The following is a 17,955-nucleotide window of genomic DNA, read 5'->3' on the forward strand; positions in this document are numbered from 1 at the left end:
CAGGACGGCTCCAGGAATGAGCAGCAAGCCACCCGTACGCCCGCTGCTACCAGGAGGTAGAGGGGTCAGGCCAGATAAGGGGAACCGGTCCCTCAACTAGTGGAGAAAACTACTACGGCTCAACTAGAAACCGGAGGCTGCAGTATTTCATATGCTGTAAGCCGAAGTCCACACAAGTCCCACTAAGAAGGTAGCCACATAGGACCCAGGGGACGGAACACACGTCGCCCGCCAAGGCCTGAGGGTACCGGAGAGAAGTGCCACTGGGTGTGAGGTGCAGGGAGCAGGCCAGAGAGAGGACACACAGAAGGGGGTCCTGCTAAATACTCCAGAGATACCCGATTGTGGACTGAGCCCCTCACTGAGTACGCGCAGCATGACGTGGGAAGTTGCTTGGACGTCTGTAACTTGAACTGCAATAACTGTGAGTAAAGACCCTGGGACTGCACTATCTTGTCTCTGTGTTCCTTGCTGCGTCAGCACTCACCGCACTGGAACGCCCTGCACAACCACCATCATCCACGCACACTGCCCTGAAGCAACACTCTTCCTGTGGGGAGTTATATCACCCTTGCTGCCAACCCATCAGCTTCAGAGGACTGTTCCGCAGAGGCAGCCTCATTAGCCGCACTCCACAGGTGGCGTAGTCGGACATTATAAACCTATACATAAACTACCCTTAGATTGACCACCTGGGTCACGGACCGGCTCACAGGCCCGGCTTCGGGTACCCCACGGCCCAGGGGGCGCGTCAACTCCATTCAACAATAAAGAAACCGCTTGCAGTTTTTCAACCAAAAATGCTGGCAAAATGCTCAAAAAGATGAATGGGTGTCTTTTGATCCCTCCCATTCACTTGTATTGTAAAGTACAGTGCGTCTTCAGAGTGGAAGATGCATAAAGAAGAATCGTCAGTCAGGTCATTTCCTTTAATTGCTTGGTGTCTTTGGAAACCTGAAGCAGTTAAAAAGATGCTAAGGCTGTGTGCCCATGATCCGCGGCCAGATGTTACAGCATAGTGGATGGGATTGAAGCTCATCAAGAGAATGCCAAGAGTGTGCAAAGCAGTCATCAAAGCAAAAGGTGGCTACTTTGAAGAACCTAGAATATAAGACATATTTTCAGTTGTGTCACACTTTTTTGTTAAGTATATAATTCCACATGTGTAAATTAATAGTTTTGATGCCTTCAGTGTGAATGTACAATTTTCATAGTCATGAAAATACAGAAAAATCTTTAAATGAGAAGGTGTGTCCAAACTTTTGGTCTGTACTGTATTAACACAAGTGGCTGCCAAAAACTAGAGTTCATGTCCACTGGTCTAGTACACAAGTAAACTTTCATAGCAGTCATTACAAATCAAGACGTAGCCATTAGTTGCCATCACGTTGTTCCTGTCGTACTGTCAATCTGAGAGCAAACATGGCAGCTCAACCCAACCACACCAGAAGATTACCTGACTGTGAACATTTTTCTCAAAATCCAGTTGTTCCTTGAGTGTTTGCATCTTATTTTCCAAGTCAACTCTCCACAGCATTTCATCATGAAGTTGCTTGGTTGTGTCTCTTAAAGAACTTTCAAGCTGGAAAAAAAAAAGAAAAAAAAAAAAGTTCAATGTCAATTACATAAATTTAAAACCTAACTAATGTCCATGTTCAGTACAGAAAAATCTGAGATTATATATAAATCCTAACTACCTTTTTATTATAGTCGGACAGAACATTTAAAAAAAAAAAAAAAAAAAAGAAAGGACAGCAAATACAACAGGACTTTTACTATCGCCTCATCATTCAATGGATGTTATTATTCATATAAGGATATGAGAGAGAAAAACTTGGATATTTCCATGCTGCTGATGAGTAAAATTAGCTAACCATCTCATGTACAATTTATGTGGTTATATCCTGAAGAAGACTTGTGTACTTCAAAACGCATAACTAAAAACTGAATTTTATACAAACTCCTGGCTCTGAATCATCAATCTACTCATCAGCAGCGTGGAAATATCCACATGTTTTCTCTGAAAAATCCTCTGCATCGGTCAGATGACCTGTGGATCTGTAGCAGCTGGAGTTTTTCATACCCATACATTGTTGTGAGATCACAACTCCATCAGGTTAGTATAACCTATTTGTTAAATTTGCTTTATTCCAGGTAAGACTCTATTGTGTTTTTTTCAGCTGTGTATGTACAGTGCATACAAGTAGTATTCAACCCCCTGCAGATTTAGCTGGTTGACACATGCGGAATTAACTTGGCATTGTGACATTTGTACTGTAGATCAGCCTGGAAGTGGGAAATGCACTGCAGCAAATTTTTTTTTTTTTTAAAACGTTAAAAGTTAATTCAGAGTGTCATTTATTATTCAACCCCTCAAACCACAAGAATTCTGTTTGATCCCCCTAAAGTATTAAGAAGTAGTTCAGGCACCAAGAATAATGAGCTTCACATGTGTGGATTAAAGATCTCTTTTGCCAGCCTTTTCTGACTATTTAAGACCCTCCCCAAACTTGTGAACAGCACTCAGACATGGTCAACATGGGAAAGACAAAGGAGCATTCCAAGGCCATCAGAGACAAGATCGTGGAGGGTCACAAGGCTGGCAAGGGGTACAAAACCCTTTCCAAGGAGTTGGGCCTACCTGTCTCCACTGTAGGGAGCATCATCCATAAGTGGAAGGCTTATGGAACTACTGTTAGCCTTCCACGGCCAGGACAGCCTTTGAAAGTGTCCTCCCGTGCCGAGGCCAGGCTTGTCCGAAGAGTCAAGGCTAACCCAAGGACAACAAGGAAGGAGCTCCGGGAAGATCTCATGGCAGTGGGGACATTGGTTTCAGTCAATACCATAAGTAACGTACTCCACAGCAATGGTCTCCGTTCCAGACGAGCCCGTAAGGTACCTTTACTTTCAAAGCGTCATGTCAAGGCTCGTCTACAGTTTGCTCATGATCACTTGGAGGACTCTGAGACAGACTGGTTCAAGGTTCTATGGTCTGATGAGACCAAGATCGAGATCTTTGGTGCCAACCACACACGTGACGTTTGGAGACTGGATGACACTGCATACGACGCCAAGAATACCATCCCTACAGTCAAGCATGGTGGTGGCAGCATCATGCTGTGGGACTGTTTCTCTGCCAAGGGGCCTGGCCATCTGGTCCGCATCCATGGGAAGATGGATAGCACGGCCTACCTGGAGATTTTGGCCAAGAACCTCCGCTCCTCCATCAAGGATCTTAAGATGGGTCGTAATTTCATCTTCCAACAAGACAACGACCCAAAGCACACAGCCAAGAAAACCAAGGCCTGGTTCAAGAGGGAAAAAGTCAAGGTGTTGGAGTGGCCTAGTCAGTCTCCTGACCTTAACCCAATTGAAAACTTGTGGAAGGAGCTCAAGAATAAAGTCCACATGAGACACCCAAAGAACCTAGATAACTTGGAGAAGATCTGCATGGAGGAGTGGGCCAAGATAACTCCACAGACCTGTGCCGGCCTGATCAGGTCTTATAAAAGACGATTATTAGCTGTAATTGCAAACAAGGGTTATTCCACAAAATATTAAACATAGGGGTTGTATAATAATTGACCCACACTTTTATGTTTAAAATGTAATAAAATTCAACTGAGCAACATAACTTTTTGGTTTGTAAGATTTATGCTTCTGTTCATAAAACCTACTCTCGTTTGCAGTTTGAAGGCTGTAACTTATTTGCATCTTATCAAACCAGCTAAATCTGCAGGGGGTTGAATACTACTTGTAGGCACTGTAATATATATATATATATATATATATATATATATATATATATATATATATATATATATATATATATATATATATATATATATATATATATATATATATATATATATATATATATATATATACACACACACATCTACTATATAATCGGCTTATCCCGTCTGTCTGTCCGTCCAGGAAATCCCGCGTCGCTGATTGGTCCGGCCGCGGCCAATCAGCGACGTGGGATTTCAGAACAAGATGGCGGCCGTTAGCGGCTCATCTGCCACACGGAGGTCAGCAGCGATACAGTCGGGAGATGACCGGCGCTAACCGGTCAGCTCCCGGCTGCTTGCAGCAGAAGTACCCCGACCGGCGGCCTAGGCGGCGGCGCTCCCCGGTCCTCCCTTCACACTTGCCGTCGGGAGATCAGCGGCCCTAGCCGCTGATCTCCCGACGGTAGCCGCATGGAGGTCAGCGGCGATGCAGCCGGGAGATGACCGCTGCTAGCCGATCATCTCCCGGCTGCTCGCAGCAGAAGTACCCGCACAGGCAGCGCCGCTCCCGACCGGCCGCGACCAATCAGCGATATTGGCGCCAAATTTAAAACACCGCTTCTCTGATTGGTCGCAGCCAGCATGTGACCCCCGGCTGCAGCTGGCTCTTGCTTCCGCTTATGTCACGACTATTTGCGGCTGCAGCCAAGGGGTCTCCTGTTTCGCGTTCCACGGTGAGTGATGGGCTGCGGGCGGGGTTATCCCCCACCCCGTCACACCCGGCATCCACCGCACGCGCATTCATTGACAGAGCGCGCGGTGGATGCTGGGTGTGACACGATGGGGGATAACCCTGCCCACAGCCCATCATTCACCGTGGTACGCGGAACAAGAGACCCCTGGCTGCAGCCGCAAATAGTCGTGATGTAAGCGGAAGCAAGAGCCGGCTGCAGCCGGGGGAATTACGTGCTGGCTGTGCGTGGTCAGCGATGTTGTCACAAGCAGTATTGACAACATGACGTAATTACAAAATTCATTAGGGGCCCCAGGGGGATACATTGGGGGGTTAATTTAAAGTAGTGCACAACCCATTTAAACACTGCTTCGCTGATTAGTCGCGCCCGGTCGGCCGCATACATATTCTAGAATACCCGATGCATTAGAATCGGGCCACCATCTAGTTATTCATATAAGCACTGAAGGCGGAAGTTCAAAACCTGTTCCGGATTTGGTTATACAGGGTGGGCCATTTATATGGATACACCAAAATTAAATAGGAATGGTTGGTGAGATCAACTTCCTGTTTGTGGCACATTAGTATATGGGAGGGGGAAAAACTTTTACAGATGGGTGGTGACCATGGTGGCCATTTTGAAGTCGGCCATTTTGGATCCAACTTTATTTTTTTCAATGGGAAGAGGGTCATGTGACACATCAAACTTAGAGAATTTCATAAGAAAAACGATGGTGTGCTTGGTTTTAACCCTTTTACCCCCGAAGATGTTTTGCACATTAATGACCAGGCCAATTTTTACAATTCTGACCACTGTCACTTTGTGAGGTAATTACTCTGGAGAGCTTCAACGGATTCCCCTGATTCTGAGATTGTTTTTTCATGACATATTGTACTTCAGGATAGTGGTAACATTTCTTCAATATCACATGCGTTTATTTGTGAAAAAAATGGAAATTTGGCAAAAATGTTGAAAATTTTGCAATTTTCAAACTTTGAATTTGCATGCCCTTAAATCAGAGAAATATGTTACACAAAATAGTTAATAAATAACATTTCCCACATGTCTACTTTACATCAGCACAATTTTGGAACCAATTTTTTTTTTTTTTTTTTAGTAGGGAGCTATAAGGGTTAAAACTTGACCAGCGATTTCTCATTTTTACAACAAAATTTACAAAACCATTTTTTTTTTTTTTTTTAGAAACCACATCACATTTGACGTGAATATGACAGAAAATACCCAAAAGTGACACCATTCTAAAAACTGCACCCCTCAAGGTGCTCAAAACCACATTCAAGAAGTTTATTAACCCTTCAGGTGCTTCACAGGAATTTTTGGAATGTGGAAGAAAAAAAATTAACATTTAACTTTTTTCACAAAAATGTTACTTTAGATCCAATTTTTTTTTTATTTTTGCAGGGTTAACAGGAAGAAATGGACCCCAAAATTTGTTGTGCAATTTCCCCTGAGCACGCAGATACCCCATATGTGAGGAAAAAACACTGTTTGGGCGCACGGCAGGGCTCGGAAGGGAAGGAGCGCCATTTGACTTTTTGAATGTAAAATTTGCTTGAATAATTAGCGGACGCCATGTTGAGTTTGGGGAGTCCCTGATGTGCCTAAATATTGGAAACCATCCCTCCCCCCAGTGACTCCATTTTGGAAACTACACCCCTCCAGGATTTTATCAAAGGGTATGGGTAGTGAAGGGTAGTAAGGGTAGTGAACATTTTGAACCCAGAGATAAGACACAGAATTTGATAACATTAGGTCATCATATTGAATAAGTTGTCATTAGTCTTGAGCGCAAGTGCTCGCTACTTGAGTTTGAATCGGGTGCTCGGGTATGCACCAAGTATCGTGGGTGCTCGAATGACATGCTCGAGTCCCTGCCCCGCATGTTTCACGGTTATTAGACACCCAAAAAAAAACACGCGGGGATCGCTCGTGCATGGCAGGCATATGGGGCGGAGACTCGAGCATGTCACTCGAGCACCCGCAATACACAGTGCATACCCGAGCACCCAATGCAAACTCAAGTTGAGCGCAAGTATTCGCTACATTAGTCGCCATATCGTCGTCATTCTTTTATTTATTTCTGAAAAAATCCCAACCCTAAACTTAGCCCAACACAAACCCTAGCCCAACCCTAAAGTTTATTTTTTACGCCGTTCCTCGTGCGGTATAAGTGATTAGACGTCTTTATTCTTCGGGTCGGTGCAATTACAGCGATGCCAGATTCATATCGGGTTTTTATGATTGACAGCTGTCACACACTAAAAGACTAGTTTTTGCATTGCCATATTTTGAGAGCTATAATTTTTCCATATTTCGGCCGACAGTCATGTGACAGCTTGTTTTTTTACGGGACAAGTTGACGTTTTTATTGGTACCATTTTCGAGCATGTGACATTTTTTGATAGTTTTCTATTCTGATTTTTAGAAGACAGAATAAACAAAAACCAACAATTCAGGAATTGTTTTTTTGTTGTTTTTTTATGCCGTTCTGCGTGTGGTTAAATTGATAATGCAGCGTTCTTCTTCGTGTCAGTACGTTTACAGCGGTACCACATTTATATATATATATATTTTTTTTATATTTTGGTGCTTTATTCTGAGAGCTATAACTTTTTTATTTTTTTGTTGTTGGAGCTGTATGGGGCTTGTTTTTTTGCGGGACAAGATGACATTTTCAGCGGTACCATTTTTATTTACATTCATCTTTTTGATCGCGTTTTATTCCAGTTTTTGTTTGGCGATATGATGATAAAACATTGTTTTATCGTTTCGTTTTTTTTTTAACCGTATTCACTAAAGGGGTTAACTAGCGGGACAGTTTTATAGGTGGTGTCGTTACGGACGCGCCGATACCAAAGATGTGTACTTTTATTGTTTTGTTTTTTTTCAGAAGATTATTTATTTATAGGTACAATATATTTATTATTTTTTTCATTTTTTAAAATATTTTTACAATTTTTTTCACTGACATTTTTATTACTTTTACACTTTGTCCCACTATAGGACTGTCACTTTTTGCAGCCTGATCGGCTGAACCATCCCTGTGCTATGCAGTCTGTCAGCGCTGCACAGGGAGAAGTTACTTCGGTCGTGCACTGCGCATGACCAAAGCAACTTCCTGCCTCCTGGTGACCCGGATGTTGTCATGATGACATCGGGTCACCGTGGTGACATCCGGGACCGGACTCAGACGCCGCGGGATGCTGGCAGAGAAGGTAAGTATAGCGCTTGCCACTGGAATGCTGCGATCGATTTAAATAGCAGCATTTCGGGGGTTAATGTGCAGGGAGCGGTGCGAGACCGCTCCCTGCACATAGCACCGGGTGTCAGCTGTAAAGATCAGCTGACACCCGGCGGCGATCTCGCCCGCACTGCTTGTGTGCGGGTGAAATCACCAGGGCGTACTAATAAGTATCAGGCCCATGGCACAGATAAGTATTAGTACGCCCTGGGCCAGAAGGGGGTTAACGTAACTTTATTCTTTCATGAGTTTTTTACAAGTTTATGACCACTTATAAAATGTGTTCAAAGTGCTGCCCATTGTGTTAGATTGTCCACGCAACCCTCTTCTCCCACTCTTGACACACTGATAGCAACACCGCAGAAGAAATGCTAGCACAGGCTTCCAGTATCCGTTGTTTCAGATGCTGCACATCTCGTATCTTGAGTTGTTTCACACTTTTTTGTTAAGTATATAATTCCACATGTGTTAATTCATAGTTTTGATGCCTTCAGTGTGAATGTACAATTTTCAAAGTCATGAAAATACAGAAAAATCTTTAAATGAGAAGGTGTGTCCAAAATATATATATATATATATATATATATATATATATATATATATATATATATATATATATATATATATATATATATATATATATATACACACACACACATATACATACTGTTTATACCACAGTCAAATAAACAGCTGGTGTTCCACAAAGAAATGTGCACACATCTTTTTCAGGCAGATTCTGCCTGAGAAAGTGCCTCAAAAAAAAAAAACAATACATAGGAATGCAAGAACTACATTGCTGTGCACATTTTCAGTCATCTATTGTTGTTTTTTTTTTTTTTTTAACCATTTCAGTGTCCAGAAACCATGAAGTAGTTAAAAGAAATAACATGTTCATTCTATGGACGGCTTCATTTGGAAGACCCCCATTCCATATAGTTGAAGCCATAGGGAAACCACCACAAAACCAGCTTCAGGAAAAAGGCCAATTTTCTTCTGGAAAAAAAGGCATCATGTGCACATACCCTAATAAAGGTTTCCCTCTAGACTATTGTGTAAACAGATAAACATAAAAAAAATTGAAGCAAAAGTACACAGGGTCTCTCTGCGATCCCACACTGGGATGGTTTTGGAACATCCAGTACTATGAAAACTGTAAAGCTCACCATGCAAATTAAAAAGCTGTCAGACAAATGATGGTTTGGCCGATTGTTTGGTTGGCAGCCATCTAGATGATTCTCCCATACACAGGAGCGCTCACTCTGCTGGGTGCCTCCATGTTCTCTATTAGAGATACTGCCATACATCTCTAGTGGTGGCTTATCTCTCCAAGAACAAAAGGATCAGCAATCCAAAACCTGAAATGTCAGATCCTTATTTCCATTGACTATCATCTGTCAGGGGCCCACCATAAACATTAGACTGTCGGTCGAAATCAATGAAATCTTCTAATGCAGGTGTACGCACATTCAATTAAAATAAAGCGCTGCCATCGGCAGCATCGGGCCATGATCTTCAAGGGGTCTGCGGTGCGGGCCGCATGTGCAGAAAAGACGCCGAGGGAAAGGAGAATAGGTGAGAAGATTATTATTTTTTTTTTTTTTCCTGTGTATGTGAAGAACGACCCATTGCTACATGATGGGGACCCAGCATGGGCACATTACTACGATGTTTGCCAGAATTACTATATGATGCTAATTGTAAGATAGTATTACTGCATGTGGCAAATTAGGGGAACCAAAATTGTAAAAAGAAAAAATTCTAAATAAAGCATGAAAAAATATTTCATCACTAAAAATGTTGTTTTATATATAAACTAAACAATAAACCAAAAAATTGCATGCTTGTTATCACCGCATCCATTACAGCCCAAGCTGTAAAAACTACCATAACCTATACAATGAATGCCATTTAAAAAACTAAAATAAAAATGGCAAAACTGTTAAAAAAAAGAAGGTATCACTAAAAATGTCACTTTGTCCTACAAAGAATGCGGCCCCCCCAAATTCAAATTTTTTCTATGTGCAGCCCATATACCCAGCGGAGTTTGAGACCCCTGGGCTAATGTATATGGGGCCCTTAAGTCTAGTATTTCAGTGTTCTCCTGACCAGCCTGCCGCCTAACCACTACAATGTCCAGGAAACGTACAGATGAGGCAGCAGTTTGAGAAAAGTGGGGGGTCTACATCCTATGTGACGTCTCTGTGCTGTCACCTGGTCCGATGGTACGCCAACAAACCCTGAAGGGCGGGTGATGTGGTAAAGGTCAGCACATCACTGCAGATACAACAGAAGCAATGTACATGTACGACAGAGACCCTGGAGACGAGTGACTGCATTACCCAACACCGAATCACCCAGCTAACAGCAGGGAGCACACATTTGAGATGAATGTCACACAACTCAGTTTGCCTGGAAAACCAATTTATTACAATAATTTACACCCAAACATATGAAAATTACCCTGGTCACAATTTTTGATGATCATTTGGTTATGCTCAAACACAGTGGATTTGTCCTAGATACATTACTTTTCAAAAGCCTCTACGCACAGATTACAGAGCATGCCGCTCATTTTACAAATACCCATATTAGCTTGTTGAATATTTTAGCTTCAGGTTTTACCCTTTGCAATGAACAGGTGAAATCTGCATGAATACTTAGATAATATCACAATGTTCCAGTTTTTGTCTGTTCAACCCCACAGAATATCTAGAAATGAGGTCACAGGCTAAGCCTCCTGATAACAGCAGCCCTCCGGAGAGGAATATTAGAAGCAGCTACTTACAGTGGCTATTTGGCCCTTCAGCTCCTGATTCTGATCTTCCAGGCTCCTCCTGGCACTTAGCGCAGTGGCAAGCTCAGCTTCTTTTGCATTTCGTTTGGCTTCAAGATCTCGGAGTTGGTTTTGAGTCAAAGCTAAGTCGGATTCTTTTTTGTTATTTCTGAAATGATAGACAATTACTAATGTCAGCTTGTGCTGTAGTTACACCAATACTAAGATATGGCAGATTTGTGCGGCCCGTGGGAAATGTATCGTGGAATGTAAACATTTATAAACTGGAAAATACATTTGGAAAAATTTGCAGTGTATCAACATTTTTTTAAAGTGATTTGGAGACAGTACATAGTTTGGGCCAACAACACAATTAATGAAGCGAAGATGTGTGAACGGTGCTGTACTGTTCCACTTTGTACGCGGTTTACATCTAGCCACCACCGAAGCTGATAGCAGCTAATTAGAGGGGTGCCGGACCTCCACAGATCTGATATTGAACTGCAGAAATTCACCATAAACCTGGATGGATTTTACCATTTCATCGCTGCAACCGAACAACTTGTGTAAATAGACCCCAAGGTTCAGTTTAGGCGACCACCGAACTTCGTGGAGCAGCACGTCCGCATACATGACTGGATCCATGTGCTTCTCGACATAGTGGTCGGGAGCAGGAGCAGCCTGAAATTTATATGCCCTAGTCCGGAAATGTGACCAGACTATAACATGCTGCCATCTTTTTTGTGCACTGGGACACAGGCTGCAATCGATCTGTGTGATTGCTCTGGCGCCCAAGGATCAAAAATATGTTTTTGTAAACATACCCTAAATGTAATCTCCCATAATCCCATAAAGAACAATTATTAGTTATTCCGAAGGTAAATGAATGACTGCAGGGTCCCAAGTGCCCTGGTTGAAAGGAGAGGTGGTCACTTGTGTGACCATTGCTCCATTCGCATCTAAGGGCTCATTTACTTTACATGATTTGCATCTTTAAAAGACCACTAACTGGCTATATGTTTGCCAATCGGGGGTAACCAAGTAGCCCACTTACTCAGAGCGATCAGTAACAGATTGTAAGCTGCTATTGTTCTCATTTACACAGGACAATGTACTGCTGAGAACGATAATTTTTTATGTCGGCCAAAAGATCATTTCACCTGAAGATCAAACGTTTTGCTTATTCATCAGGCGAATGACAGACTATTTACACTGCACGATTTTCAGGAAACAAGAATTCCTAGGAATATTCCTGATAAGCGGTCACAGTGAATGCACCTTACAGCAATTATCCAATGAAAAATGTTATCAACTATCCCAAGGACAGCTGATAAGTCGTGTTGAGCGAGTATGTTCTATTAACCCTTTCGCCGAGTATGCTCGGGCCGAGCTTTATTACACATGTCCATTTCTTACACATTCCTCACATGTAATAAAGATGTCAAACAGTTGCAAATCATGCACACGGGAGAGATTCAACCTTATCACCGAGCAGCTATAAATACTCGGAGCTCGGCCCGAGCATACTCGGACAGAACATACTCGCTCAACCCTACTGATAAGCTATTGTTTGATTGAGGTCCAACTGCTGGGACCCGCACTGATCAGCAGAACGGGGCACTTGTATCCCCATCAGAATGGGCTGGCTGACTCGTTACTGACTGATGCTTGACTGCTGATCCATTTATTCCCTATGCGGCAGCTGAGCTCGACTTTTTCTGGCAGCCCCATAGAGAATGAATGATGCGGACACTCCATTGTGTACTGTGTATAAAAAGTGCCCCTTCAGGGATAAAAATTCCCTAATCTACTGATTGGTGGGGTTCCCGGTGCTCAGACCTCTACCCAGTGCTGTGGAGTCAGTAAGCCAAACCTCCGACTCAGACTCCCTCACACATGGCTCATGTTTAAGTGATAAATTTACTGTCATGATCTAAAGTCTAGACCCTTAGATCAGGAATAGGACAGACATTTATAGGACATTTCATAACTTTCCCAAATTCTTATGAAAAAATATTCCCCACAAACTGCATTGAACTACTGTACCCAATTTATTATAGATTTTAGGAGTCGGAGTTGGTCCATTTTACACCGACGCCACAGCCCTGCCTCTACCGATAACTTACTTATCACCCATCTGCAAGATAGGGAATAACTAGAGATGAGCGAACCTGAACTTAAAAGTTCGGGGATCATAGAGGACAGTTAGTGCTCGATACTAATCACTGAACATTGACTTATCCCGGAGGTCCATTGTAATATTTAGAGTTTGAAGGGGAAGTCTGTTGGGGAGAGTGAGAGAATTTTGGGCTCAAAAGTCTGTGTCCCCATTGTTTTCAATGGGGTTCGGGTTCAAGTTCAGGTGTAGATCTGGTACCCAAACTTCCAAGGGTCCGCTTATCCCTAGTGATAACTTGTTTTCACTGGACAACCAATATAAGGCTCAGCCATCTGTCATTCCATAGAAGAGAGAAGTGATCACACGAGCAAACTGCCCTCCACACAGGGGGCTCGGAACCCTCCTTCTCCAGATCAGTGTGGGCCCCAGCGATAATATAGTTATGCATATCCTGTGGAGGTGAGAAAGGTTGTTTATGGGGAAACCCATTTTACAAATAAGGATCTTCACAAGTAACTTGCAGACATAACACACTTTCCTTATACATGCTGGACATGTACTAAAGTTTTGCTTCACAAGTTGGCATCTATTTCCACATATGTTGCATATTCACTTCTGATCACTATGACAACCTACATATTCTTCCTGGCCCGCAGCACCCGGAGCTCCCTCCTCACCTCCCCGTAACTGGCCCGCAGCACCCGTAGCTCCCTCACCTCCCCGTACCTGGCCAGCAGCACCCGGAGCTCCCGCCTCCCCGTACCTGGCCCGCAGTACCCGGTGCCCCCTCCTCACCTCCCCGTACCTGGCCCGCAGCACCCGAAGCTCCCTGACCTCTCCGTACCTGGCCCGCAGCACCCAGAGCTCCCTGACCTCTCCGTACCTGGCCCGCAGCACCCAGAGCTCCCTGACCTCTCCGTACCTGGCCCGCAGCACCCAGAGCTCCCTGACCCCTCCGTACCTGGCCCGCAGCACCCAGAGCTCCCTGACCCCTCCGTACCTGGCCCGCAGCACCCAGAGCTCCCTGACCTCTCCGTACCTGGCCCGCAGCACCCAGAGCTCCCTGACCTCTCCGTACCTGGCCCGCAGCACCCAGAGCTCCCTGACCTCTCCGTACCTGGCCCGCAGCACCCAGAGCTCCCTGACCTCTCCGTACCTGGCCCGCAGCACCCAGAGCTCCCTGACCCGCCTCCCCGTGCCCTCACCTCCCCGTACCCGGCCCGCAGCTCCCTCCCCACCGCCCCGTACCCGGCCTGCAGCAGCCGGTGCCCTCACCGCCCCGTACCCGGCCTGCAGCAGCCGGTGCCCTCACCGCCCCGTACCCGGCCTGCAGCAGCCGGTGCCCTCACCGCCCCGTACCCGGCCTGCAGCAGCCGGTGCCCTCACCGCCCCGTACCCGGCCTGCAGCAGCCGGTGCCCTCACCGCCCCGTACCCGGCCTGCAGCAGCCGGTGCCCTCACCGCCCCGTACCCGGCCTGCAGCAGCCGGTGCCCTCACCGCCCCGTACCCGGTCTGCAGCAGCCGGTGCCCTCACCGCCCCGTACCCGGCCTGCAGCAGCCGGTGCCCTCACCTCCCCGTACCCGGCCTGCAGCAGCCGGTGCCCTCACCGCCCCGTACCTGGCCTGCAGCACCCGGTGCCCTCACCACACCGTACCTGGCCTGCAGCACCCGGTGCCCTCACCTCACCGTACCTGGCCTGCAGCACCCGGTGCCCTCACCTCACCGTACCTGGCCTGCAGCACCCGGTGCCCTAACCTCACCGTATCTGGCCTGCAGCACCCGGTGCCCTCACCTCACCGTATCTGGCCTGCAGTACCCGGTGCCCTCACCTCCCCGTTTGTTTATGGGGAAACCCATTTTACAAATAAGGATCTTCACAAGTAACTTGCAGACATAACACACTTTCCTTATACATGCTGGACATGTACTAAAGTTTTGCTTCACAAGTTGGCATCTATTTCCACATATGTTGCATATTCACTTCTGATCACTATGACAACCTACATATTCTTCCTGGCCCGCAGCACCCGGAGCTCCCTCCTCACCTCCCCGTAACTGGCCCGCAGCACCCGTAGCTCCCTCACCTCCCCGTACCTGGCCAGCAGCACCCGGAGCTCCCGCCTCCCCGTACCTGGCCCGCAGTACCCGGTGCCCTCACCTCCCCGTACCTGGCCCGCAGCACCCGGTGCCCTCACCTCCCCGTACCTGGCCCGCAGCACCCGGAGCTCCCTCCTCACCTCCCCGTACCTGGCCGGCAGTACCCGGAGCCCTCACCTCCCCGTACCTGGCCTGCAGTACCCGGAGCCCTCACCTCCCCGTACCTGGCCTGCAGCACCCAGAGCTCCCTGACCTCCCCGTACCTGGCCCGCAGCACCCAGAGCTCCCTGACCTCCCCGTACCTGGCCCGCAGCACCCAGAGCTCCCTGACCTCCCCGTACCTGGCCCGCAGCACCCAGAGCTCCCTGACCTCCCCGTACCTGGCCCGCAGCACCCGGAGCTCCCGCCTCCCCGTACCTTGCCCTCACCTCCCCGTACCTGGCCCGCAGCACCCGGAGCTCCCTCCTCACCTCCCCGTACCTGGCCTGCAGTACCCGGAGCCCTCACCTCCCCGTACCTGGCCCGCAGCACCCAGAGCTCCCTCACCTCCCCGTACCTGGCCCGCAGCACCCGGAGCTCCCGCCTCCCCGTACCTGGCCCGCAGCACCCGGAGCTCCCTCCTCACCTCCCCGGACCTTGACTGCAGTACCGGTGCCCTCACCTCCCCGTACCTGGCCCGCAGCACCCGGAGCTCCCTCCTCACCTCCCCGTACCTTGCCTGCAGTACCGGTGCCCTCACCTCCCCGTACCTGGCCCGCAGCACCCGGAGCTCCCTCCTCACCTCCCCGTACCTTGCCTGCAGTACCGGTGCCCTCACCTCCCCGTACCTGGCCCGCAGCACCCGGAGCTCCCTCCTCACCTCCCCGTACCTTGCCTGCAGTACCAGGAGCCCTCACCTCCCCGTACCTGCAGTACCCGGTGCCCTCATCGCCCCGTACCTCGCCTGCAGCACCCGGTGCCCTCACCTCACCGTACCTGGTGCCCTCACCTCACCGTACCTGGTGCCCTCACCTCACCGTACCTGGCCTCCAGCACCCGGTGCCCTCACATCACCGTACCTGGCCTCCAGCACCTGGTGCCCTCACCTCACCGTACCTGCAGTACCCGGTGCCCTCATCGCCCCGTACCTGGCCTCCAGCACCCGGTGCCCTCACCTCCCCGTACCTGGCCTGCAGTACCCGGAGCTCCTCCAGGACCTTTCCCAGCTCCACCTGCAGCCGTGCCCGCTCGTTGGCCGTGTGGTCCAGCAGCTTGCGGGCATCGGCCAGCTCGGTCTCGTAGAGCAGGCGCAGGGTGGACACCTCCCGGGTGGTGACCTCCTCCTTCTCCTCCAGCTGCAGCTTCAGCAGCGACTTATCCGCCTCCAGAGACCGCACCCGCTCGATGTAGGCGGCCAGCCGGTCATTCAGGTGCCGCAGCTCCTCTTTCTCCTGTAGGCGACTCAGGCGGGTCGGGCTTCCCGGAGAAGGGGCCCTGGCCGCGGCAGAGGTGGTCCGGGTGCTCCTGGCTGGTGTGGACGAGGCCATGTCCGCTCACTAGTACTGCGCTCCTGCCTCACACAAATGGACAAGTGCGGCGGCTCCGAGTGTTCCCATATATGAGCTCCCCGGGAAATGCGGACCGCTGTGTTCCGGTACCGGCCCGGAGCGGCGCATCCTCTCTGTGCGCCCAGCACAGCCGGCACCGGGGGGACGGGGCGGCCGCAGCTCGGAGGCTCCATGTCTGCATAGCGCTGAGGCAGGAGCAGCCGGGCGTGCTGAGACTTGTGGTGTGTGCCGGTGAAGGAGGCGAGGGAGCTGCTCTGCGGGACACTGCTGTACGGCCGGGTTCACACCTGCGTGCACAGAGTCCGCCATCCATACGTCAGATGCTCTGCAGAAGCTCCGGAGGGGATCGGGTTTGTTGCGCACCTATAGACGAATAGATAAATCTCATCCGAAATACAGGAGAGACTTGCACAGGCTGCCATTTATTTAATGTGGAAAAACTGTAATCTGAACAGACCTATAGGATAACATTGGTCCGGGCGCTGTACTGTGAGGTCGGCTTTTCCCATGGACAGAAATAGAACCGCATATAAGGATGGCTGGATGTGACCTTTGGCCGTGTTCAGATGGATTCATAAAAAAAAGTTCAATCAGATAAGATATACATTTTTGAACATAAGAAAATCGATCATACACAGGCGTAAAAAATTGGATCAATGGCTGAAAATCGGATAAAAATTTATCTGAGATTTCAGACGATTTTTCATGCGCTTGTCTGTCCCGGCCAAAAGCGAACGATTTCCATTCATAGTCTCATACATAATCCACCTGTGCGTCATTTACACGTCCATTTTTTCCATTTGTGTGTCTGTATATTCCATCCGTGTGTCTGTATACTCCATCCGTGTGTCTGTATACTCCATCCGTGTGTCTGTATTTTCCATCCGTGTGTCTGTATTTTCCATCCGTGTGTCTGTATATTCCATCCGTGTGTCTGTATATTCCATCCGTGTGTCTGTATATTCCATCCGTGTGTCTGTATTTTCCATCCGTGTCTGTATTTTCCATCCGTGTGTCTGTATATTCCATCCGTGTGTCTGTATACTCCATCCGTGTGTCTGTATACTCCATCCGTGTGTCTGTATACTCCATCCGTGTGTCTGTATACTCCATCCGTGTGTCTGTATACTCCATCCGTGTGTCTGTATTTTCCATCCGTGTGTCTGTATTTTCCATCCGTGTGTCTGTATATTCCATCCGTGTGTCTGTATATTCCATCCGTGTGTCTGTATACTCCATCCGTGTGTCTGTATACTCCATCCGTGTGTCTGTATTTTCCATCCGTGTGTCTGTATATTCCATCCGTGTGTCTGTATATTCCATCCGTGTGTCTGTATATTCCATCCGTGTGTCTGTATTTTCCATCCGTGTCTGTATACTCCATCCGTGTGTCTGTATACTCCATCCGTGTGTCTGTATACTCCATCCGTGTGTCTGTATACTCCATCCGTGTGTCTGTATACTCCATCCGTGTGTCTGTATTTTCCATCCGTGTGTCTGTATTTTCCATCCGTGTGTCTGTATATTCCATCCGTGTGTCTGTATATTCCATCCGTGTGTCTGTATTTTCCATCCGTGTCTGTATACTCCATCCGTGTGTCTGTATATTCCATCCGTGTGTCTGTATACTCCATCCGTGTGTCTGTATACTCCATCCGTGTGTCTGTATATTCCATCCGTGT

The 17,955-nt window shown here is 47.6% G+C and overlaps 1 protein-coding gene across 3 annotated transcripts in view; it reads right to left on the minus strand.

Moving 5' to 3' along the window:
• The window catches only part of LOC141166449 (lamin-B3-like), a 51,645-nt gene extending 35,060 nt beyond the window's left edge, over window positions 1-16,585 (minus strand). The window contains exons 1-3 of one of the 3 annotated variants that reach the window (XM_073653130.1): window positions 14,914-14,933; window positions 10,522-10,678; window positions 1,457-1,582 (exon numbers count right to left, since the gene is read on the minus strand). In XM_073653130.1, the coding sequence (XP_073509231.1) occupies window positions 1,457-1,537 (81 nt within the window). In that variant the 5' untranslated portion in view covers window positions 1,538-1,582; window positions 10,522-10,678; window positions 14,914-14,933. Of the gene's footprint in view, window positions 1-1,456; window positions 1,583-10,521; window positions 10,679-14,913; window positions 14,934-15,890 lie in introns of those variants that run through there. The other 2 variants (XM_073653129.1, XM_073653128.1) reach the window with 2 other exon arrangements.
• Between the last annotated feature and the right edge of the window lie 1,370 nt (window positions 16,586-17,955).

The sequence above is a fragment of the Phyllobates terribilis genome, unplaced genomic scaffold, assembly GCF_046119375.1.
Source record: "Phyllobates terribilis strain yellow unplaced genomic scaffold, ASM4611937v1 Scaffold_11__3_contigs__length_659146591, whole genome shotgun sequence".
Taxonomy (NCBI): domain Eukaryota; kingdom Metazoa; phylum Chordata; class Amphibia; order Anura; family Dendrobatidae; genus Phyllobates; species Phyllobates terribilis.